Source organism: Danio aesculapii, chromosome 6, assembly GCF_903798145.1.
Source record: "Danio aesculapii chromosome 6, fDanAes4.1, whole genome shotgun sequence".
Taxonomy (NCBI): Eukaryota; Metazoa; Chordata; class Actinopteri; order Cypriniformes; family Danionidae; genus Danio; species Danio aesculapii.
In genome coordinates, this window is record NC_079440.1 from 32,343,130 (window position 1) to 32,369,085 (window position 25,956).

The following is a 25,956-nucleotide window of genomic DNA, read 5'->3' on the forward strand; positions in this document are numbered from 1 at the left end:
CTTGTGTTCAAGACTACAAGAGACTAATCATGTGTGAGTTGGTGGTGGTCGGAGCCAAACTATGCAGGGAATAAATAAATAAATAAATAAATAAATAAATAAATAAATAAATAAATAAATAAGGGTGGTGCCGTGGGTAGCGCTGTCGCAAGAAGGTCGTTGGTTCGAGACTCGGCTGGGTCAGTTGACATTTCTGTTTTTGAGTTTGCATGTTTTCTCTGTGTTCACGTGGGTTTCCTCCGGGTGCTCTGGTTTCCCCCACAAGTCCAAAGATGTGCTATTGGGCATTCCCTGCAAGAAACATATGCTGTATACGTTAGTGGTTCATTCCGCTGTGGCGACCCCTGATTAATAAAGGGTGTAATAAGCCGAAAAGAAAATGAATGAATGAATAAATAAATAAATGGTGGTGGTGAAAACTTTTTCGTATGTAAAAGGTCATTTGTCCTTTTACATACACATCTGGTTAAGCGTCTGCATTTCTAGGAGCTGAGGAAATGTGCCATGCATTGCTGAACACTCAAAAGCTTCTCAGTGTGTGCAGTTGAGAGTATCTTTAGTGTCAGTATTAGTTTAGTTTGGAAGCTGCACAGGTCATTATTATTATTATATTTTTATTATTATTATTATTATTATTATTATTATTATATAAAATTGTGAATACATTTATATTTTCTAAAACCTTCTGTAAGAAATCTTTTTAAATATCTACTCAAATGTAAAATACATGTACAACAAAAATTCTGTTTTAACGTGAATGAGTATGTATTATTTTATATAAAATATTTTTCAAAATCCAAATGTAATTTTTAATAATATTTTACGTCAACAAATTTCTTTCCTAGCGACTTTTATTTTAAAGGTTGGGGGTCTCTTATTATAGCTGCAGCTTACAATCGTTTACTTCACAACTATACAACCTCATTCAAGTTTACAGGTGTTTTAACATCGCATTGATGTCTCGTTTTAAAAAAGGAGCACACGTGGACTCAAGAGCAGGATTCAGACAAGAGAAGGAGGACTGTCCTGTTCCGTATGGCTTACTGAAAGCTGCTAGAAAGAGCGGGCAGCTCAATCTGTCCGGGCGCGGTCTAACTGAAGGTAACGTTACTGTAACGTTAACAGTCCTGGAGCAACACTTCAAACACACTTCAGTGGACAAAATATTACACTTTATGCAGTGACTGTCATTTGAGGCCGCGAAATAGCACACAGACGTGATTTAAATTCCAAAGATGTTTCTGTAAGATATTTCAGTTTCCTAAACTTTGAATGAGAAATATCGTGGCTTACCGCAATAACAATAATTTCTGTAACGTTAATCGTGATATTTTGGTGATTGTAATTATTGTTGTTTGTTCAGTTCCTGATAGTGTATGGAGGTTGAACTTAGACACACCTCAGGAAGCCAAGCAGAATGTGTCGTTTGGAGCTGAAGATCGGTGGTGGGAACAGACTGATCTGACCAAACTCCTTCTGTCCTCCAACAAACTCCAGAGCATCCCTGATGATGTCAAACTCCTGCCTGCCCTGGTGGTCTTGGATGTAGGTTTCACTATTCTATTCTATTCATTAAAATGAAATATAAATAAATAGCTAAATATAAAAAAATATTACAACAGTACTTAACAATTTTGACTCCCTAATATGTAGATATGACTTTTGTGGTACATTTCAGTGTTATTATATTTATTTATAGAAAGTTAAAGAGATTTACATGACTTTTTTGTTGTATAAATATAAAAAATGTATAAATATCAGATAAATGTAAAAAAAATTACAATTATGACTGGTTTAGTGTTTTAGATCTCAGTTGCACAGGAATACGCAGGATAAAATTTAGAAACATTTCATGATGTCATGAGTAGAATTCGTATAGTAAATTACTTTTTTCAGAGTTTTATGGTCTAAATGTATTTGCTTTCAATGTCTGTCTGCCTTTTTCTAGATCCATGACAATCAGCTTAGCTCTCTGCCAGATTCTATTGGAGATCTAGAGCAGCTACAGAAGCTGATATTGAGGTGCTGATGGAGATATCACAGTGTACAACACAATATATTAATGTTTATATTGTGTCATAATACTCAATGTTTTCTGCAGTCACAATAAACTGACAGAATTGCCTTTGGGTGTCTGGAGACTCACAAACCTGCGATGTCTCCATCTGCAACAGAATCTCATTGAACAGATTCCTCAAGATCTGGGGCAGCTGGTTAACTTGGATGACCTTGTAAGTGATTTATTAAAGATTTATTTCTGACCAATAGCAAACTCCAAAGGTTTTTTAATAGTTTTTTTATTTTATATATTATTTGAAGTTTTTTGTACACTCACCAGAAATACCATGAATACAGTATAATTGTTTTGATTTAAAATTTTTCATGTGTTTTTGTAATCACTAATCTTTTCATTTTTAGCAACGATTAGTTAAGTTTTTTTTATAGTTGAGAAGTCATTCTCAGAAGTCATTCATAGTTGGATGGTTTAGCTTTAATGAAGTCTTGCAGTGTATAACAGGGCTCTAGACTAACTATGTGCACTGGTGCGCGCAAAATGTTTTCTAAGGTGCACCCACATTTTCGACCAGATCACATTTAACACCGCAGTTAAAAATGCTATCTATATAGGCAATATTGACTTAACCAAAATTCTACTAATTTAAAAAATGACAGAAAAATAAAGCTACATTTTTCATTTGCATTTTCAGCTTAAACTAAATAAACTTAAGCGATGTAAAAAGCACTAGTTTAACCTACACTTTTAAAAATTATGCAACCAAAAATATCTGTGAGGTTTGGTAAAATTAACTGAAATGAGCATCCCTAGTTTGTGTCTATTGAACCACAGTAGGAGACTTTTTAAAAAATTATTTATTTTTTACCTTCGATACTTATCGATTTTTAGTCGTACCATTGAGAAATTAGGTCGCACATGTGACCAAATTGGTCATGCTCTATAGAGTCTTCTATAACATTAGACATGTATTTACTGTCATTTTCAGTTTAATGCAAATTCCAACTTTCAAAAACTGACCCAAATTATGGTAGCTTTTAAATAATTTTAATGTTAAAATTTAAGGAATCAAAAATGATGCTGTGAATGACGTTCTATAAAATATCTTCCCTTTCAAAGGATCTTTCCAACAATCATCTAATAGATATTCCAGAAAGCGTTGCAAACCTCCAAAATCTTGTGAAGTTGGATTTGTCCTGCAACAAGCTCAAGAGTCTCCCTCCTGCCATCAGTCAAATGAAAAGTATGTTTTAACTGTAAAAGGCTAGATATGTAACTCATAGCTAATTTATTTATTTTTTGGCCAATAACCAATAAACTCAACCTTTGTATTGTTTTTTTTCAAACATCTCAGACCTGAGAATGCTGGACTGTTCCCGAAACCAGATGGAGAGCATTCCTCCTGTCCTGGCTCAGATGGAGTCCCTCGAACAACTTTACTTGAGACACAACAAGCTACGCTATTTGCCTGAACTGCCCTGCTGTAAAACGCTGAAGGTAAAAAGCTGTACAATAAGTTATGGTTGTTTTGTATAGAAAAAGACTAACACAAGGGTTTTGATGTGTATGAAGGAACTCCACTGTGGAAATAACCAGATTGAGGTATTGGAGGCTGAGCATCTGAAGCACTTGAACGCTCTGAGTTTGCTGGAGCTCAGAGATAATAAGGTGAAGAGCCTTCCGGAGGAAATAACCCTACTGCAAGGCCTGGAGCGCCTGGATCTTACTAACAATGACATCAGCAGGTGCTGGACATATGTTTGTTGTATCCTGTACTGTAAAAAAATATCAAGTATGGAGCTCATACGTTCTGTTAAAGATTCCACTGGGAAACTAAATTCTCATCCAATACAGAAGAGCATTGCATTGTTTTTGAAGGTTGACACTACCCAAAAGTTAAAATGTTCTCACTATTTACATGATCTTGCCTAAAATAAGTCCTACATGACTGTCACATAGTACAAGATTGTGATGGTATGATAACTTTGGATAAAAATATCACGGTTTCAAATATCACGGTATTGTGATTGCTGCTCCAAAATAAAGTTCTTTTTAGATGTCTGAGTAAAAAACAAGAAGTATTTACCCCCATTGAACACAATGTATTTTATTTTAAGACAGATTTCAAATATTTTGGACCCGTAGCTTTTGATGTAGAAGTTCCTTTTCGGTTGAAGATACTGTTGCCCTAAACTAAATAGTTGTGAAAAACATGTTAGAAACAAACAAACAAACAAACTTGTATGTACAGTAGAAATGGTATAACAGAAAACTTTGGCTGTTTAAACACTTGAATTATCCAAATCGCATTTTATAAAAATAAAACATGGTAAGTCACATTGGGGCATAACTTAGATTTTATATTTAATTAAGAAATTATTTAAAATATCATTGTGATGGACCTAAATAAAAATGACATGTTTACAAACATTTAATAAAAAAATGTCATTCTCTCGCTCCACAACGAACCCTTTAAACACTATAAAAGCCTTTTATTATATAAACATCTAGCCTAATTTATTTCCCCCCAAAAATAATTTGTGTGTGTATGTTTAAAATATGTTATAAAAATACCATACTCCAAAGTGATTTGTATAATTAATGCAATTATACAATTCACGTCAAGCAAGCAAAAATAGTTGCAGTATGTTGTTTTTTTTTTTTTTAAGTATGTTCTTTAAAATGCATTGTGTGTGTGTGTGTGTGTGTGTGTAAAATGGATTGAAAGGTAGGTAGGTGGATAGATGGATAAAATGGGTCAGACAAAAAAATGGAAAGTGATCTTGATATACCTAATAATTTTCAAAAACAATGAAATTTTTATTTATTTATTTCTTTTATTTCTTTATTTTTTTCATAATTTTGAATTTTATTTTAACATTATTCAAAATATCTTCTGCACAATATACTAAGTCATACAATATCTCTGTCTTTTGTGAAATAATAGTCTGCCGTGTGGACTTGGCACGTTACCCAAACTGAAGTCCTTGTCCTTGGAGGGAAACCCACTGAGGGCAATCCGCAGAGATCTCCTGACTGTGAGTGTTCAACCGATCACAGCTTCAAAGCTATTTTTCAGTCCTCCTTTGTTCTTCGTAATCTCAGTGGTGCAGCAGAAAGTTTTACACCATCTTTTTTGCAGAAAGGCACTGGTGAACTCCTAAAATATCTCAGAAGTCGAGTACAAGGTATGTCTAGAACCAAGCCAAGTTTGTAGAGTACAGTAGAGTTCCTCAATATGATACAACCTCACCCCAAGATGAAAATCCCATTATCACTTTTGATTTCTTAGTGCTTGGTGTTTGAGAACAAACCTCATTGATATTTGTGAAAGCTCAAATCTGTTTGTGTGAGAAGAATGAACTTCATTAACTTTTCCAGCTTCTCTGACTAAATTTGCTGTAAATATTGTTCACAATGTTTGTATGTGAATGAAATCGTATATTCAATCTGTCACAAAAAACAGTCTTGTTTCTTCACAAGACTTGGATTCATGTGAATGACTGAAATATTTTAAAGTTGACATGAAATCACAATTTGTAACATATATTTTGCTAGCACATGTTGTTAATCTTACTGTAAGCAATTAAGTTGTGCAAGGTAATCAACATAAAAGCAGTTTGTTTTGGTAATTGTTCATCGAAATCTGACAATTTGCTTCTGCTCTGGAATGGCAGTCCTTCTCTGATGTCAGTTTGATGGCTTGGATGAAATATGCTTAGCCACGTGCCCCCAACTGTTAGTTTGCTGACAGTGCAAAAGTTAAACCCAGCCCCCTGTTCGATATTCAGATTTTAGTTGGAAATATGTCGTCACACTGAAATAAAACAGCAGCAACTTTAGACAGACTTTAAAGCATCAGATTGTTGGTTAATTAATAAGATTTGATTAGAAATTAATTTGTGTGGGTGAAATAATGATAGAATTTGTTTGGGTCGTGAACTTTTGTTTTTAATCTAGAAAAATTATAAATAAATTAACAAATAAATAAGTAAATAGAATAATTACATTTATTGTGGAATTTTGTCATGTTCTTAATTGTAGAGCCTGATGGAGGCTTGAAAGAAGAGCCAAGAACACCAATGACTCTCCCGAGTCAAGCTAAAATTAATGTACATGCCATTAAAACTCTGAAAACGCTGGACTACAGGTAACCACAACCATTCTCATAAGTGACTTTTAAGTTTAGAATTTGTGCATGTTTAATTAAAAAAATAAATCCCATTTTCTTTAGTGAAAAACAAGATGCATCAATTCCCGATGATGTGTTTGACGCAGTTGATGGTAATCCTGTGGCCAATGTGAACTTCAGCAAAAATCAGCTGACGGCTGTTCCACACAGGTACGCCACATTAGAAGTGCTTTAGAGATTTACTGAACACTTATAACGCTCAGCATAAAACATTCTCGCTTTTCCTGCAGAATTGTGGATTTAAAGGACACTCTGGCAGACATTAATCTTGGATTTAACAAGCTAACGACCATTCCGGTTGACTTTTGTCATTTAAAACAGCTGGTGCATATAGATCTCAGGTAATTTTAAACTTATTTTATGCCTTTTAAGTTGCAATGTTCAAGATGCAATTTTACAAATTCAGTGGTTCTCAATTGCTTCTGAATGTCACACCAGTAACATTTCACAGCCTTTAATGTTCTGTTCTTAAGATTGCACAGAAAAGAAAAATTATCGGTGGCTGCTAGATCTTAGATGTGTACATGTTGCAATAAAATAACGAAAAAAGACATCAGAATTTAGATGTTTAGTGTAGCATAATTTTAAAGGGCACATAGGTTACCCCTTTTTCATATTTAATACAAGTCTTTTGTGTCCCTAGAATGTGTCTGTAAAGTTTCAGCTCAAAACACCGATCAGATTATTTATTATAGCAGTTTGATGTGCCTGTATTATAGCTGGGTAAAGGTTGTTGCGTGTTTTTTTGCACTGGGCCTTTAAGGCTAGTCCTCCCCACCCACCGTTCCCATGTGCTTGTCAGCAACATGCCTCAATCGCCGCCCTCAGCTGCCTCAGGAAGCAGATCTCGCGTAACGTTTGTGAGAAATACTACAGTAAGAACTTTAACAATCAGTATTTGATGCATTTTGTTTGTGGAGTTGCAACAATGAGTCACACACGATGTCGTTACAAAGTTCACACGCACACACAGTGAGGATACGCACACACACAGAGCAGACATACACAAACACACACACACACACACACATACACACACACATAGCGCAGTCACACACAAACACAGACAGCTCGTTAAGCTTTACACTCGTTTTGCACGCATATGTGACATGATACTGGTAATCTCCCCTGCTGTATGGATCTGTTATGTTAATGTACAAAATAAACTCGATTTAACGTCATCTTTTATAATTGTTCTGTCACGCAGCTGTGCTGATGAAGTGAATCTGAAGTAAATCGCTGAATTCATTACACACATGCACTATTTTAAACTTGTAAAACTCACTCTTGATCATGTTTGATGATGATTGATGATCCTAGCAAACTGAACAGACCTTTTATTCCCTTTTATTTCTTTGCGCTCATCCTGTGTTGTTGATATGATTATATGCATTACTACGGAGACATGTTAATGCGCGCAGCTGTCAATCAATATTGGTGGGCGGTGGGACCACAATCCTATGTAAAGTTGCGGTCGATCTGAAAACCGCTCCAATTGGTCCACCGTTTTTATGTTGTTAAATTTGAAAAAAAAAAAAGGACTGGGAGTGTTTATTTCACCCCAATATGACAGTTTATACACTATACTTATACTATACTACACACATGTCTGTCCAAACAGCTTTAAAAGTGGTTTTAAAAGTTTTTACAATTTTTCACCATAGGTACCCTTTAAGCAAATATATTTAAATGAGAATACACTTGACATATGACGTAAAAGTGATGTTTTATCATAATTTACTTTAATGAAATGTATTAAAGTAATGTTTTGTCTTTAGGAACAATCTACTGATCTCACTGCCAATGGAGTTGGAAGGCTTAACCAAGCTGCGGAGTGTTATTTTGTCTTTTAATAGGTAAGTTTCATCAGTACCATCTTCCCCTTGTGGATAAAGTTTGACAGAGGGTGTCTTCACATTTGGCAAGTGAATGCTGCCATCTGAAACGTGGTGTGCACCAAACAAATTTTTAAATAAACTTCAGTGACTGAAATATAAGTGCAGCACTGACCAAAGACATCTGTACAAACCAAAAGCAGGATGTGACATCTCAAGTAATGTATATCATTCAAACTGAAATAGGGAAGCAAGCTTTTAGCCATGCCGCTCCCTCATTCTGGAATATTCAGACTGAGCTGAAATGTCTGAGCTCATCCCGATTTAAATAAAAATTAAATTTAGTTCTATCCTGTTTATACCAGGGTATCTGCAGGGTCTTAATGTCTTAAATTTCAAAAACTAAATTTTAGGCCTAAAAGTCTTAAATTCAATGACTTACAGGCTTGTATTTCTTAAATCATTTTAAATGGGTCTTAATTTTCTTTTGTGTATGTAAAGCTACTCAATCGATCCAACACACATCCAATTACAAACAATACACCTCAATAAAACTTTTAGCAAAACTATATTTATAAATAACTAATATTTAGTGTCTGATAAGAATTAGTTTTTCCATAGGGCAAGTACATTTTTTTTTCTGCTAGGCCATTAAAAGAAGGTCTTTTATCCCTATAGACCATTTCAATGTGGCGATATCATTGGCCCATGAACATTTCCTACTTGTTGACTATTTCACAACTGTAACAGGAGCCAATTTAATCATATCTTAATGTTAAAACGGCTGCCATAACATTATTTATCAATATGTGGACCCTTTTGGATTCTTGAATGCTATGGAAATAAAAAATGTAAAACAGGAAATGCATTAGAACCATTGTTATAGTTTATATCTCTTAAAATGGTCTATACAAGTCTGAAAATTCATTCTTTATGGTCTTAAGAAGTCTTAAATTTGACTTGGTGAAACCTGAAGAAACCCTGTATACATCAAACAACAACAATTCATTTCTTAGTGAAAATGTTTTTACATTGTAATTTAGTATGCATAAAAGACTAAAGCGTGTGTGTGTATATAATTATAATATATTATAATATATTTTATTTTTTCTCATAAAGTCATGTGCTGCAGACCTGTGGCCAGGTCACCCTTGTAAATGAGATCTTGCTCTCAATGGATTTTTTACCTGGTTAAATAAAGAAATATTAAGATGTGACAGTTAAATGGACCGATTACCCCAGCACACCTGTTTTTTTCTTATACAGTAGTCAACATTTGAAGTGGCTCAACCTTTCATTAAAGTTGTTCTAAAACTGTTGAACAATGCCAATTCTTGTCTTAGGACAATTTGAAATGCTTTTTGATCCACTACAAATGTTGACTACTGTAGTCTTGATGTGGCCTTTTACAGAAACCATTCTCCTTGTAGCAGATTTTTTTGTAGTTTAATCATTTTTTTTTTAAAGCTTTTGTTTTTCACAAGTACTCAACTGACAAAAACAAAACACCATATGTATGCAGAAACAACAATTGGATTCCATTGTTTTTGGATCAGTGCTGTCACAATAATAATGATAGATGCAGTTGTTATTTTGGTTTGACAAAAGAAAAAAAAAATACAAGTGTGAAAACACCCTAAATGGTGTTTATTACTATTATTTAAATGTTTGCTGTGATTTTAAATGTTTGTGTATGTATCTTTAGGTTTAAGTCATTCCCAGAAGTGCTGTACCGAATCCCATCCCTAGAAACCATTTTAATCAGCAGCAATCAAGTTGGAGGCATTGATGCTGTCCAAATGAAGACTCTAAGTAGGCTGTCGACCCTGGATCTGTCCAACAATGACATCATGCAAGTGCCACCGGAGCTCGGCAACTGTACCAGTCTGAGGTGAGGGACATTTTTTTCGTTTTGATTCTAGCAAACACTGCAGTCAAAATTGGGCTCCTTCTTTTATCAGAATGAAAATGAGGAAAGTAATTATATTTGCAAGTGGACAAAAACTCTGGAAAACAGATTAATCTAAGCATGGCAGAGGTTTTGAGCGTGTTCGTTTAACTTGTGCGTATGATTCATCTCGTCTTTAGGGCTCTAATGCTTGATGGGAATCCTTTCCGTAATCCAAGAGCTGCCATCCTTATTAAAGGCACAGATGCTGTCCTCGAGTATCTCCGAAGTCGTATTCCAACATGAAAATGAAAGACAATTCAGCTGTCGGTGAAAAAACAATCAATTTGTGTGCCATAACACTTTATTTGCACTCCATGGCCATATATACATATATAAAAAAACATGAAAAGACACGATTTATCTTCTTCCACTTGTTTTAATAATGATACCTGCCATTATACCCTTCAAATAAATAATTATGAATTTTGTAATGACTTCTAATTAAAATAAACCAAGTGCATGCTATGTAATGAAATTAAGAGAACCAACCGAACAACAAAAACGTGCTTGTTTTAAGTTTTGTAATTGGTTTTGAACGTTTCTATTTTCGTTACGAAAGCACCAAATAAATGAGGATATGAATGACTTTCTAGCGTTTTATGGTTTGTAAAGGACCACAGGATGACCAGTAAAGGACCACAGGATGACCAGTAGTAACAATAGTGACATTTTTATTATTTGTACAATAAAGATACATTATTCAAAACACCTCTTAGATACTGAAAAAATTCTGTACTCCAAAGCCGAAAATGGCTCCAATAACATCATTGGACGTTCTTCTCCTTTTTATACAGGTTTGTCATTTTAAATTTTTTAACTAAAATGTATTTGTTAAATATGTACATATATCATCTGCAAAATGCATTCTAGACACAGAATATATGTCGTCAATTACATATTTGCGGTAATACAGGAAAAAAAAAAAAGTCGGAAGGAGTAAACTTGCATGTGCAAAGAAATGATATGATAAATCGTCACTAATTCTTTGAAACTAAATTGAATAATTTCTTCTAGATATAATTACTTTTTGCACAAAAAATCAAACGGCATTCAAGTTCAGTAAGTCTTAATACTGCAGAAAGCTTTAAGTACATTCACGATCTATCGTAATAAATTATTTAAATGTCTCCATTCATAATTATTTACATCAATACTGCAATTAGACTGAATAGTACCATATATTACCTTTTTATATTCAATAGGCCTTTAAACACATACAAAAATGACCATTTGTATATTCATATACATATATAGGTTTATGACACAAATTCACTATACTTGAGAAAGAATTGTACATATTTGTTTCTAGTGTTTCCATCCCTCACAGTCTTGCTCTCTGTCCATACATTGGTTTTGTGTTCTTTATAAAATTTAACAATTTGAGCATAGCTAATTATATATATATCAATATATTAGAAATCATCTGAAAACATTTAGTAAAAATAATCATTATTATTATCAAATGTTCTTTCACAATAGTATTTGAACAGTTAATTGCATCATCATCGTCCATCCGTAATGACCTTTCTCAGAAGCTAAACGCAGTGGCTGTTGTGTGTTGTGTCGGGCTCAGCTCTTCATCGAAATGCTACATTTTTAGCAACATTTTTGAAACATGCCCAGGATTTTGGGAGGGATTTTATGGCACTGTTTTATCACAACGATGACTGGTTATAAAATAAATCAAATTTAAAAAAAGCCAAAAGAAATGAAACCGTGTTCATGTAAAAAAACAAAACAAAACAGTTTGTCCAAAACACAAAGACCCCTATTAAGCATCCGAATAAAACAAGTTTAAGAGTGAAAGCATGCTCTAATCAGTAAAGCCTTACATGTGTACACTGTATCTAGTCTGTTTTATTCATTATGACAGGAATTCCCTTTGTTATTCTGTTAAAAAAAGGATTTAAAAAACCTTAAAGCAGCATACAACAACAATGCGACTGGAATTAAGCTAGTTTTCCCCCCATTTAAACTGTAATGTGTGAAGTATGTTTTATACATCATTTGTGTGCGTGAATTTTCCTGGCACCAAACAAAAGCTGTGGGAGAAATTGAAGAACGTGGAAACGTACATTCACTTTACCTAGCGAATGAATAAAAATAAAATTAAATCTCCATCAATACCAATAGAGGGTGCTGCAGGAAAACGTCAAGGACGGGAGAAATATTGCTTGGGGAATATTTTCTGTCATTCGATTTGTGCAAATACAGAACGTTCATCAAGATTTAAAAGGGGACTTTTTGTTGTTGTCGTCGGCATTTTCCCTAAATCGTGACCCTTGTTAAATTTGTTATAAAAACTGGTGGATGTGTTAGAAAAATCATCAGTGTGTCTTTCATTCACATTCTATGCTCTAATCACATTTGAGTTGTAAATGTATATATTTACACAAGGCATTTACAAAGTTGAGGCAGTGTTATGGTGGGTAAATGTCCTTAAAAGCAGATGTGCTTTCATGCTCAAACCGAAAAGCTGCTAGGAAAAATAGGTACAAAATAATACGCCATATAAATAAGCAGGAAAAAGAAGAAAAAAATGCACCCACTTACAGCCACAGGCTGAGATAAAGAATATCAACAACATCAACCAAAGATTTCAACCAATGTATGTCGGTGCAGAATGTGTAAGCCGTATGTAACGTTATTAGATATGTCCTCTAGTGTACATTTGGCACTGGAATTTGCCATTGGTCCAGCAATTGGCAAAATTCTTCCTAGATAAAAAGATGATGTACAAGTTCCTGTGTTCCGTCGGGGTGAGAAGTCTTTATAAGCTATAAAAATATTTATATTGTGCTCTCCCTTAAGATTACCAAGTCCACAGTTTTCGGGAAATTCTTCAGAAGAGACACTGCGGTTTCATGCTCCATGTGTAAGAAACTATGTCCGTTGGCCTGCAATGCAAGAACGAAGCACATGGTAAACAAAAAAGAACCGGGACAGGCAGGAGAATGGTGGATAGAGGGAGGGAACAGGCACGGCAGCACAGGAGAACAGGCCTCGCTCAAAAAGGATCAAGAGGGAGAGAAAAGAGAGATGCACACGCCACATCATGCTGTAAAAAGGAGAGAAGGTGGAAAAGAAACTGGTCTTTAGACATTCTGGATCTGTAGAAGGAAAGAGAAGGAGCTGCTTTCTGTAGACACTGACAGCAACACAAAACCAGACACAGCCCTACAACAATCAGTTTCTTTTTTTTTGTTTGTTTTGTTTTGCAAAATATGTAAAATAGCAACTTTATTTTATGTGTCTGTGGATATAATTGGAAATGTACACAGTTTACTACTGTGGTTTATAAATAATTAGCATTACGTAATAATAATACATATATAAATTATATAAAATCTCCCTGAATTCTTAGCCCCTACGTTTATTTTTCCCCCAATTTTAGTATAACAGGGAGAAGATTTTTTCCAACACATTTCTAATAATAGTTTTAATAACTCATTTCTAATAACTGATTTATTTGATCTTTGCCATGATGACAGTAAATAATATTTGACTAGATATTTGTCAAGACACTTCTATATGGCTTAAAATGACACTCAAAGGCTTAACTAGGTTAATTAGGTTAACTAGGCAGGTTAGGGTAATTAGGCAAGCTATTGTATAACTATGGTTTGTTCTGTAGACTATCGAAAAAATATAAAGCTTAAAGGGGATTATAATTTTGGCCTTGTTTTTTTTTTAAAAACTGCTTTTATTCTAGCCGAAATAAAACAAATAAGACTTTCTTCAGAAGAAAAAATATAATCAGACATACTGTGAAAAATTCCTTGCTCTGTTAAACATAATTTGGAAAATATATAAAAAATGAAAATAAAAAAAGTCAAAGCGGGGCTAATAATTCTGACTTCAACTGTATCTGTAAATGTAACTTTTAAAGAAATTAACACTTGGATACATCAAATTGATCAAACATGACAGGAAAGACTTTCACAATAGAGTTGTGGATTTATTTTTTTATGGTTCAAAGTGATGCTTTTATTTATTATGAACAGTGAAAAAACAATTAGTATTTTTATATACTAATATATATTCTGAAAGGAAGGTATTTGTGCTCGTTTCTGTTTTGCAGAAAAATCATAAATCTGAAAATGTGCACAGAATTATTCTCTCTCTCTCTCTCTCTCTATTAGATTTAGTAGTAATACATTTATGTAAGGAATAATTGAGAACACAATTTATTAGAAAATAATGTACTCCTGACATTTTGATTCTGCCATGAAACCAAGTGACGCACTGAATTATTATTTTCGCTTATACTATGGTTATCACACCTAAACGCTGTTCAGATGCTGACACTTTTCATAAGATGGAGACATGTTTCATCAGCTTCTTAAATCCTAAACATTTTATTATTATTATTATTTTTATTTATTTTTTTTTAAGTATGTACATTTTATAAAGCTATACTTTATATCATATCATGTTTCCAACATATTACAACCCCCCCCCCAAATAAAAAAATCTAGTTAATGCGTATGTGAGGTGTTTCTAAGCGTCTATGGGCAGGACAGTACATTTTCTTCATACACTTGTGGCTGCCAGTCTCACAATTAATTTGTTTCCATTTTCTGCAAACACTATCATGGAGGTTTTCTTTTGTTATTGGAGCTGATTGGAATGTAAGAAATCTATTTGTGGTTCCCTCCCATCACTGCTCTTCAAGTTTACTGTGATGAGCATCACTGCTGAGAAGCCCGGAAATGTGAAAAGGGTCTATTTCAAGACATTTGTCAGGTGTCTGTGCTCAATAGCACTGGCTTCTTGCACAACTCACGCAGATTGTTTTGTTTGCATTTGATTTTTGACAGAATATTTCACAAAAGGCTGTGAAAATAACCTGTGAAGATATCAAATCATTCAGCGTAGTGATGTAAAACTGTACTGCTGTTAATGCTTGTCTGGTTGCCTGAAAATAATTCAACATCCTAAAATGTTCACCAGTCAATCAGAATCAAACAACAGCTTCATCTTCAAATGGTTTAACTACCCACAGGTTTCTAACTAGCATACTAAAGACGCTGGCTATGCTTAAATGGATTCTTTTGGTTTAATCTGTAATGAAATCATTCTGATTAATGTGTCTGAACATACAGTAGTAATTATATCAACATTGAATAAAGTAATCAGGTTGATGTTCACAGGTTTTACACGAATTTCAGCTGCACAAATAAACAGTTTCCCTCCTGTTTGCAAATACTATTCTCCTATCATTTTTTTTTTGCTTTATAGAACAAACATTTATTTGATGACACAGATAATATTTATTTATCAAGCAGTAAAATAGCCCACAACCGTATCCAAAATAAGCTGTGTCCTGATGAGAGCATGCATTGAGGACTGACAGGACATTGTTTAATTCCACTTCATAGACGATTAGTGGAAGAGGAATTTTAGAGTAACACGACAGTCATTTATGACCTATCATTCTACAAAAACAACAGCTCATTCGTCGTGTCAGATTTCTACATCATTGCACTTTTCGTATTTATTATTAGTGCTTTCGTTGGTATTACAGAAGGTCTAAAACAGCCCGTCCAACCCCAACCAACATATTAGATAGATATTATTAAGCAGTTTCTAAAGTTTTTCTGTATGATTGAGCAGTCAATCAGATGATTAACTGATTATTGGGTTGTAAAGTAAAACATAGGTAGTGTAATAGTAATTGAATATGTTTAATTTCAAAACTATTTGAATAATTATAGATTTAATTGCATATCTGTATTATTTCATTCTTGTATGTTTTTGATTTGATTATCGTATTCTAAGATTGTGTTTGTTGGTTATGTAGACTTTATTTTCTTTGTCTTCGTAATTAAAAAAAAAAATGTGATTGTTATTAATCTAGTAATCATTATTAAAAGAATTGAAAGGGAAAAGATTTGAAGGTTCATGTGACAAGCCTGGATTAACAGCTGCTAAAAATAGAGTTTTCACCACAGAAAATAAAAAAATTAAGAACAGAAGAAATAGCATTTTGAGCAAATGACACTGAAGCAAAACAGGGTAGATTTTTTTTAGGGTAGATAAGTTATACATTTCACTAGGGATGTCCAGATCCGATGACGTGACCGGAAATTCAGGCTCGATCGGAATCGGATGTTACCTCCCGATCAGGACTTGAATATATATGCATATGTGTATGTGTATGTATATATCATTATTTTGTAACACATCTATAGTTATGCAGTGGCACAGAGTTAGACCTCTTTCTTGACTTTACACAGAAACGGCAACGCGTGCGGCATGACATCACTTTGTTGCAGAGATGCTATTGGTTAAATGCCGCCAAAGTAGAACACGGAAGCAGCTTGAAGCGGAAAGCGCGAGTATGTCTGCAGTCTGCAGGTATTATAAAGTTGATGATGACAATATAATCACAGCAAACTGTGAGATATGTACACTTCGGATTGCCTGCCAGGTATTTTAATTTGATGCGTTATTTTTTGTAATCGTTTTTTTTTTTTTTTTTTCATATTTAAGTGAAGAATTTCTTATTTACTACTTGATTGTTCAAGCTACTTTACAGAAGTGCTCTGTTTGCAGGCCCATAGCCAGCCTGGTGAAAGGGGTGGTTCTTTTTTTTTTGCAGTCATTCGCCTCATTTTCCATTCAATTGTGAGGTTTCAATACTCCATTTAGTGGCGTTTTATGCACTATTTTTAGCTGGATTAGCTTGTCGGATGGTCATCATAACCACACTTTTTGATGTACCAATAATATTTCCTAAAGATTTAGACTAAATAAATATGAAAAAAAAAATTAAATACAAATTTATTAATTTATTTTTTTTCTAGCCTCTCTTGTAAAAAAAATGTAAATTTGAAAATTCATGGATAACAACAACAACAACCTAATTATTAGTATTAAAATTAACTTTATTATGGATCGCTTTTGGTGCTTCACACTTTTTCATTGGTCATTTTTGTCTTTCAAGAATAAGGTCCAAGATTTAGAATAAAGGCTACATGTAAAATGCTTTCTCTATTTAACGATACAGTATATAAGTATTGAAAGATGACATCAGTTACTTTAAATTCTGTGTGGTTTTAAAGCCTTCGATGGGTTATTTTTTTTTACAGTTTATGATGGCGTAGCAGTCAAAATCGGATAAATGAGCTCATGTATCGGACAAATTCTGGACCTTTGTCAGTGGGGGGTTGGTCTTACGAACCACCCGAACCCTATATATAATAGTCTTCCTAAAATATTATTGTCATTATCAGTGGACTTTACTTATTATATAAAACACTATTTATAAACTTATTAACTTAAGGACTGCTTTTAGTGCTTGACACTTTTATTAATTGTTTAACACAAAAAAAGTTAAGTAAAAAAAAAAAAATGCAGGATACAGAAATCTTTGTGCTTCACTTATAATGAAGCAGGTTCCGCGATTACTGCCATTATAGGGTAAATTATTTTTTGTATATAACATCCCAAAAAAACAACATTTTGCCTTTGAAATCAAATGAAAAGTTATTGTCTATTATTTTTTATCGCTTTTCAAAGAACTACAGGCGCATTCTGCACATCTGTAATTTAATGTTGCCATTCGATATTAATTGAACATTTTATCATTTCAGTGTAATAAAAATTAAATCAATTAAGTGAAAGAAAAAAATGATACATTTCAATAAATACTTAAACAAATAAAAGAAAAACGTATAATGAATTAAGACAAAATTCTTCATATTAGCCTAAAGATCAATTTAATATAATTTTGCACACTTTACGTGTGTTTGGCTGTAAAAGCGCACATACAGGTGTTTCTCTAACAGGTGCAGGTCAGATTTACTCAAGATAATAATTATTTATTTTTTTAATTAATTTTGTCTAAAAATTATTAGACCTGTCCAGTTTCATCTGGAATGCATTCCAGACCACCTTCTGAAATTGTTTGAGCGATCTGGTTTATATCCGATCAGAATAAAACGAATGAAGTGACCAAACAGCCTCAAAAACATGGACGTGACAGGATTAGCGCCTTTTGCTGTGAAGTGACATCTGCTGGCTGAGGACACAGCTTGCCATTTAAACCTTCATCGCATAGTTATTAACAAAAAATAACAATAATGGTAAAAATAGGAAAAGGTAGGTCATGTACTGGACAAATCAATAAATATTCTGGACGTCCTGGCTAATGCGGCTAGTTAGCCTGGAATGGATAGAGACAGATTCTCATCTGTTTGGAAGTAAGTAACGTTAGCCTTACCCTGTTTGGCAGAATTTTTGAACATATGTTCAATATTTTGCGATAATGGCGTATGCCGCTGCCTGCTTTTTTCCCCGTCTCTCTTGCTCTTTTCGACCCACAGGGTTATGGATGTCGCATCAAAGATTCAAACTTTACCACTTGGTGGGTTATGTCACGTGACTCGCGTCACATTATTGTGGCCTTAACGCTCTATGGGATTCGAAATACTGGCCATAATTATTTAAAATGAGACTTTATTATAAAATACAAATATTTTCAAAATTACATAAAATAATTAAAAGGACCAATTCTGGACCTTTTGGCCACCGAACCACTCTCTGGTATGGGCATGGTTTGTTAACAGAGTTGTTGAATGTTAAACTGAGGTAAATGAAATAAGAAACATCCTAAATCTGTTTCTTCACTCTTCTTTATTCTTTTTTTATGTATTATAGAAGTATCGGATCGGGTTTCGGTATCGGACGATACTCAAAATCAAATGACTCGGACTCAAGGGCAAAAAACCTGATCAGGACATCCCTATATTTCATGACACCGGTATAAACCAGATTCAATTTGCATCAAAAAGTTATATTTGAAATCGCAAACTGAGGTAGTTGGTATTGATAGAAGCGTTTCACTGATTTAATTACATTTTGTAATATACATAAAGGTGCATTCAATTATTCATTGAATTATTCAGTGCAAAATATATTCATCCATGCCAGTTAATTGAATTTAAGAAGTTAAAAAATATATATATATTCTTTGAAATCAGAACAATGACAATCAAAGTTGGACAAACATAACAACAGAAGTCCATGCTCACTTGAGACACACACTCACATACGGTACACGCATACACACTTCACATTTAATGCCACATGCAAAGCCCTCCGCTGGCAGTGTGGCGGAGGATGCATTGTCGCAACTCATGGGACAATGTGATGGAGAACAGTGTTACCTTCAGAATTTTGTCCCCTGGTCGAAGAACGTTGGAGGCTGGTCCATCAGGCTGTACCCTAGTAACAAAGATACCCTATAAGTCAAAAGTGATATGAGGTTAGGAACCACATGGTGACTATGGTTTAGAATCTTTGCCTTTTAATCTGGATTTAGAATGGCCTGTTTTCCTCAAAATATTAGTGGTAATCTATAAAAATAATTACCTTCGTCTATGGAATTATGGAGTAGATTCAAAGTGAACGACAAATCAAGGCAGAGATTATAAAGCATACGGATCTGAACTACATGTGGGACCCATCAGTATGTGCCATACGTGCACACGTGAAGACTTATTTTAAGCGCCACATATTGAGAGTCCACCAAACTTTACATTTCTTCAGAGCTTACAGGGATTCGGCTTGTTAGAGGATCCCCAAAGCAAAAATATACAACACACGCAATCTTAATGCTATGCTGAAACCTTATGGAGGGGAAAAGAAGTACACTTTTTGATATGCAAATTGACATCATTTCTAGCTTAACACAATGTAGTGATCCTAACACATGAAACAGATAAAGAATGTTTTTTTTTTTGTGACTATCTAAAAAGGTATTGTCAACATCTTGACTATTTTTGGCAAGACATGAAGGGGTTACAAGGTAATGCAGTCAGCTTGTTGTGCATTGCAGTAGCGCATGTTTCCATGGGAACTCGACAGAGACACACGTTACTAACTGAAGAGAGACTGCTTTGGTTTTTGTTCTATATAAAGTATCACTTTAATGTGATTTCTGAGACTAAAATGCTGAAATTAGCATATTACATTGTGTGGTGTCCTTTAAGACTGAGAGTGAAGTGTTCTTACCATGTCCGAGGGCTTGAAGGGGTTTCCCTGTCCACTGATTCCCCCTGAGATGCTGAAACCAAGGCCAGGGTTCTTCTCGATTCTCACACAGAGCTGTCAACGGCAAAAAACAAAAATCCAGGTGTTTGGCTATATTTCTGATCGTTTGGATCTTGAAAACACCGCTCATGTCCTTTGAAAATATGAAGATACCGTTTCAAGTAGAAATCTGTGCAGGGCTGTTTGTTATTCATCCTGCCTGCTGCTGCTTAAGATTCACTTTGTGTTCACTCACTACCTGCTTAGAATTATTTTCTTCCTGATCTGACTGATCCTGCTAAATTTAGATCTCGCTCTCTGAAGCTCGCTTTAAAATGTTCACTAATATGAAAGGTTGGCTATACACTCATTTTATTTATATATTTCCATCTCATAAATACACAGATTTCATTTAACATTTTATTAACGGTAATATTAATAACTACGCTTATTTAAAATTTTATAAGCCAAAGGTTGGCTAAAAACAAACACAAACTGCTGGCTTGGCTAAATGCAAATGAATTTAAATTGTACATTATAATATTTAAAACATCCATAAAAGACCAAAATGTCAGTTCATGCCAGTTTTGTTGGGACAGGGGATCAAATGATGTTTAGAGCATTTGGTTACCATCAGATGGCCTGTTCCCATCATGAATCCAACTGCTACAGTATGTCGTTAAGAAACTTTACCCTGCACTGAAAGAAATCTGAATGGGTCCTGTAGTTCTTGTAGGAGAACCGTATAAATGCATTGCAGACTCTGCTTTCAAGTGGACAAGTTTTTAGTGACAGAAAATGTAAGCAATAGAAAGTGGTGTATTTAGTCATGTAATATTTATTATACCTATCAGGAATACACTGCATCTGGAAAGTATTCATAACACTTCACTTTTTTGTTGTTGTTGTTGCTTTAAATTTTGCTACAACCTTATTCCAAAATAGAATAAATTCATTATTTTCCCCAAATTCTTCAAAAATAAAATAAAATACTTTAATGACATCATGAAAGGGGTTAGTTTGGAAAAAAACCTACATATGTATTCACTGCCTGTGTTGAGTGCTGAGTTGAGTATGGTGCTACAAGCTTGGCACATCAGTTTCTGGGCAGTTTTCTCATTCTTTTTTGCAGCACCTATTATTCTCCATCAGTTTGGATAGGGAGCATTGATGTACAGCCATTTTCAGTTCTCTCCAGAAATATTCAATAGGGTTCAAGTCTGGGCTCTGGCTGGACCACTCAAAACTATTCAGTGTAATCCTTTAGCCACTCCTTTGTTATCATGGCTATGTGCTTGGGTTCTTTCATGACGCTTAGCATTCAGGCCGAATTGTCTTTATTTTATCAGACAAAAGAATTTCTTTTTCTCAAGGTTTGAGAGTCCTATGTGAGCGGTCATAGATTTCGGCCACTCTACCACACAGGCTTGATTGGTGGAGTGCTGCAGAGATGGTTGATCTCCTGGATGATTAAAATTTTTTCACAGCGAGACAATGGAGGTCTTTTATGGTGACCATTGGGTTCTTAGGGTGTACTCAAACTAGGCTATCTGAACCGCCCCCAGATGCATGTGACCCGGTTTGTTTGACAAGTGTGAGTGCTTCGTGCTGCACCAGAGTGCAGTTCGGTCAGCCAGCCCTTGGCCAGTTGGAAGAGGTTGTCCAGAGTGTGGTTTGGTTGGGGTTTGGCGTGATAAGCTTGCAGTGTGAGTGCAAAGTGCACCCAAGCGCAAAACGGAGAAAGTTTCATGCAACGTCACTTTCAAGGGATTTTTAAGCCGCCTCATATGGATTTATTAATCTTTCCTACATTTCAATGAACGCGAACTGTCATACTTTATCAAAGATGCAAACCCCTCTCTATACGTCAGCTGCATTTTTAGCAAACCTCTTAATACATGTTGACTATTATTAAAATTTATGAGCGTCAAAAGTGGTGGATCTGTTTAGCAAAAGATTTGACGACTTAAAAAAAATACAAAACAATATACAGCAATCTCCATTGTACTGAATGAGAGCGCTTCTCTTGCTAACTGAACAGTCGCGTCATCGATGATGTAAGCTTGCTCTGGCTCTGAAGGTAAAAATACAATCTGAGTTTGGGCTGATAGGGGGGTGGGGGGGTGACAATCACGATCACGCACGGTTAACCCTTAGTCCCCCCTTAGCCAGGTGATTGCTCAGTTTAGCCAGGTGGAGGAGTCCTGGTGGTTCCAAACCTTTTCCATTTACAAATAATGAAGGCCACTGTGTTCATTTGGACTGTCAATGCTGTAGAAATATTTCTGAGTCTTCATACAACCTTGTCTTGGAGGTCTATAGGCAATGCTCTGGCAACTGATTTTGTCAGAGGTGCACAATCTGTACAAACATCTCAAGGATGATCAGTGAAAACAGAATGGAAAAGCTGTGAATACTTGTGTACATGTGAATTAAATAAAAAAATACCCAGTAATACGCAAATATTTCAAACAAGCTTCTTTCACTTTGTCCCTATGGGGTAGTGTTTGTAAAATTTTGGGCATGTTACTCTGTGAGTGCAGTGGTACCTGTTCTGGAAAGCCATCCATGCTCTTCTGGCCTTTAGTCTGGATGAAGCAGCGGGCACTCTGGGGCCGTGGGCTGGTGGTGGTGATGGGCATGGGCAGCGGGGACTGGTACTGCTGAATGGACACCTTGTTGATGGCACCCTCATACTGCTGGTCGCGGGCTGTTCGGTGGGGTGGGGGGGCTGAAGTAATCATCATCGTCTGTTGTTGATGGGGATTGTGAACTCCAGGCTGTGGGCAAACATTAGGCAAGTGATTAAAGAGGCAGTCAATCATCTGTTTTCAAAGGCTGGGTTTTGTTAATAGGGTGCAGTTTAACTAGGGCTGTCAATCGATTACAATTTTTAATGCACTTATTTAAAGCATGGAGAGATTAAATCATCTTAAAAATTGCATATTGCAGTTTTTGTGTGTATATGTGTATGTACAGGGTGGGCCATTTATATGGATACACCTTAATAAAATGGGAATGTTTGGTGATATTAACATCCTGTTTGTGGCACATTAGTATATGTGAGGGGGCTTGTAAATAACTCATGAAAGAAGTTACGTTAAAACCAAGCACACCATTGATTTTACTTGTGAAATTCCCAATAAGTATATTAAGGTGTCTCCATATAAATGGCCCACCCTGTATATGAACGTCTATCAAAATGTTCCATCCATAACTCCAAAACAAATTCATACAGGTTTGAAATGACAAAAGTAAAAAAATATATAATTTGTTTAAAGTTTTTAATTTATTTTATTTAATTTTATTATGTTAATGTGAAATAATTAATTAAATGATCCTAAAAATTAAAAACTAAAAACAGTAGGTGGCTCTGAAAGTGTTTTTATGTGACATTAACGCTAACACTTTAATTAGCAAAACAGCAAATACAGACTATTTCATCTAAAATAAAGCAAATGATTACCTTATTATTTATTGGATTGTTGTGTAATCGGTATCACATGAACTGCCAAATACATTCTCGAATGTTAGGGTTATATAACTGCATTCTATAGATTCCATCATGCAGTCAGTAGACCCTTTTTTTAGACCCAGTCAGTAGACCCTTTTCACATTTCCGGGCTTCTTAGTAGCGGAAGGCGTCATGGTTGGGTAAACTTAGGGCGCTGTGAATCAGTTTTTTTTTTAAATCTTATTTGCTGAAATAATAAAAGAAAAAACTCCACAATGGTGTTATCAAGAAACTTTTATTTTTTATTATTTTCTTAAAGAAAAAAAAATGTGTGAGACTGATGACGGCAGCCAGAGGAGAGAATAACATCAAATTTACTCTCAGCCCCATAGACCTCGCTTAAGCGGTAATTTGTTTTTTATAATTTGATGCAAAGATTTTTAAGGATTTAAGATTATGATGACCATTAAACACGTCATAACAGTTTTGTGAAAAGGGTCAGCTGTTATTCTTCAATATTTTCATCGATCAGTAAACTGTATGAAATGTAAGATGGCTGGAGGCTGGCCAAGTGAGTCAATTGCATATTAAAAATCATTATACATTTCTTTTCACAACTACAGTAAATAATTGTTACAAAATTGACAGCTTCAAATTTTAACGTGCTCATGCTTATTAAACATTTTTTACATACTGTAGTATTCATATACCAAAAAAAAAAAATATATATATATTTTGGCTCATTTTACAACCCCCCTATAGTTGAACAGTTGGGTTTTAGCATTTTTTTAATCCATTCAGCCGATCTTCAGGTCTGGCGGGAGCATTTTCAGCTTAGCTTAGCATTAATCATTGAATCTGATTAGATCATAGTATCTCACTCAAGAGAAAAAAAAAGTTTCCAAAAACGTTCCTATTTAAAGTTTGACTCATTGTGTAAAATTGTGCAATAGTCCTCAGGTACTATGTAACAGTGCTGCATAATATCATCTTGCCAGCTGCAGCCATAGAACCACAGCAAAGTTTATTTATTATTTTAAAAAATTATTAAAGTTTATTTATTTATTTATTTATTATGCCTGAAAACTATGTTCCTATTATGTTGCTAGCCACCTATAAAATAGCAACTTTTTATTTTTATTTTCTGTCAGTCGTGGTAACTGATGTAACTTTAGAACAGTCAAGTTTTAAATAAAATTATAGAAACTATTTTGGAAAATGTTAAGACCCTTTGCTAAGCCCCACCCTCCTTGTCAAGCTTTCATGCCTGGCACATTTATTACAATATGTATGAGCCGGACTGTGTCAGACATTCCCAGGGATATAATAAGTCATTTTTGGTGAACAGGTGAGATATCTGAGAAAGCCAGACAAAAAAGGACGGCAGTATGCATTACAGGGGTATATTCACGACATAATACGCAACTGATTAGAGAATAATTTAATTAAAATTGAAGCTAGGTTAGCTTTGCCACCTCATATGCTGACCACTCAACAGCTTAGTTCATGCACAGCAGGATAGGGGAAATTAAAAAGTAATCTAATAATAACAAATTAAAGCGTGATTCCCCTTTTTTAAGCCAAAAAGCCGGATAAACTATTGTTGTGCAATGAAATATAGCGTTACTAACCGAGGAAGAAACACACATGGACAGTGCTTCTAAATAATTCATTCATAGAAAGAGCAGGCAGAAAGGGGAAAGTGATGCATTTGTGCCAAATATTAGCACCATTGACCAATAACAATGTACAGAACCTATAACTGTCAGTATGTTTGTGTGCTTTTTTACAGTTTCTATTCTAATTTGCAGTTAAGTGAAAAAATATATATATTAAAATGCAAATCACAGTATAAATAGCAGAAGTGAACAAATAGATTTTCTTTAAATATTTTTTTTAAATATTAATCCAACACCAAATTTAAAAGCAGACACTAACCCACTATAACGTCGTCACCAATGACTAAATCTCTAAAAGACACATCATTGAATGTGTAGCTCTGACATGAGCATGAAGGTTATAAATGACTGAAAAACAGCTGCGGGTGAAGTATATTGATCGCAAATGCTCAGATTGTGATCACATCTCGGTTTTGTTCTGTGATATGTAATTTCAAATATTCGTAGCTTGAAACAGATGGAAATACGATTGCTATTAATATGACTACTATTGCGAGGGCTTAAATGGAGCAGCACTCATAATATTGAGCGGAAAAAAGAAAAAGACAGCTGGGAAACATAACCTGCTTTGTATTTTTGTAGGAAACACAGTTTAGATCTTTTTAGGGTAAGAGGTGTGTGCTATTGCCGTCTATCACTGAATGTGTCAGGAATTTCGAAAAAACAACAACTTAACCCACTCAGATTGATCGACGCTGGCATTGGGTTTTAGGTTTGAAACGGGAAAATTCCACCACCCTGTCCAAACTTTTAGAATACCAGATATCAGATTTGCATAATTCATATGCACAAT

The 25,956-nt window shown here is 34.7% G+C and overlaps 2 protein-coding genes across 12 annotated transcripts in view; one reads left to right on the plus strand and one right to left on the minus strand.

The window, feature by feature from the left end:
- Window positions 1–874: 874 nt before the first annotated feature.
- On the plus strand, window positions 875–10,577 carry lrrc40 (leucine rich repeat containing 40). The gene is made up of 15 exons (XM_056460006.1): window positions 875–1,101; window positions 1,364–1,545; window positions 1,949–2,022; window positions 2,102–2,231; window positions 3,134–3,257; window positions 3,369–3,511; window positions 3,587–3,759; window positions 4,962–5,052; window positions 5,157–5,202; window positions 6,059–6,164; window positions 6,249–6,356; window positions 6,437–6,547; window positions 7,985–8,062; window positions 9,747–9,932; window positions 10,130–10,577. Exons 1-15 carry the CDS (start codon window positions 957–959, stop codon window positions 10,233–10,235), a joined length of 1,803 nt encoding a protein of 600 aa, XP_056315981.1. The 5' UTR covers window positions 875–956; the 3' UTR covers window positions 10,236–10,577.
- Window positions 10,578–10,646: 69 nt separating this feature from the next.
- lrrc7 (leucine rich repeat containing 7) overlaps window positions 10,647–25,956 on the minus strand; it is a 191,457-nt gene continuing 176,147 nt past the window's right edge. For 8 of the 11 annotated variants that reach the window (XM_056459998.1, XM_056459997.1, XM_056460005.1 and 5 more), the window contains 4 exons: window positions 22,580–22,810; window positions 20,013–20,105; window positions 19,166–19,240; window positions 10,647–12,889 (listed from right to left, as the gene is read on the minus strand). In XM_056459998.1, the coding sequence (XP_056315973.1) occupies window positions 12,782–12,889; window positions 19,166–19,240; window positions 20,013–20,105; window positions 22,580–22,810 (507 nt within the window). In that variant the 3' untranslated portion in view covers window positions 10,647–12,781. Of the gene's footprint in view, window positions 13,051–19,165; window positions 19,241–20,012; window positions 20,106–22,579; window positions 22,811–25,956 lie in introns of all 11 variants that reach the window. The other 3 variants (XM_056459999.1, XM_056460003.1, XM_056460004.1) reach the window with 3 other exon arrangements.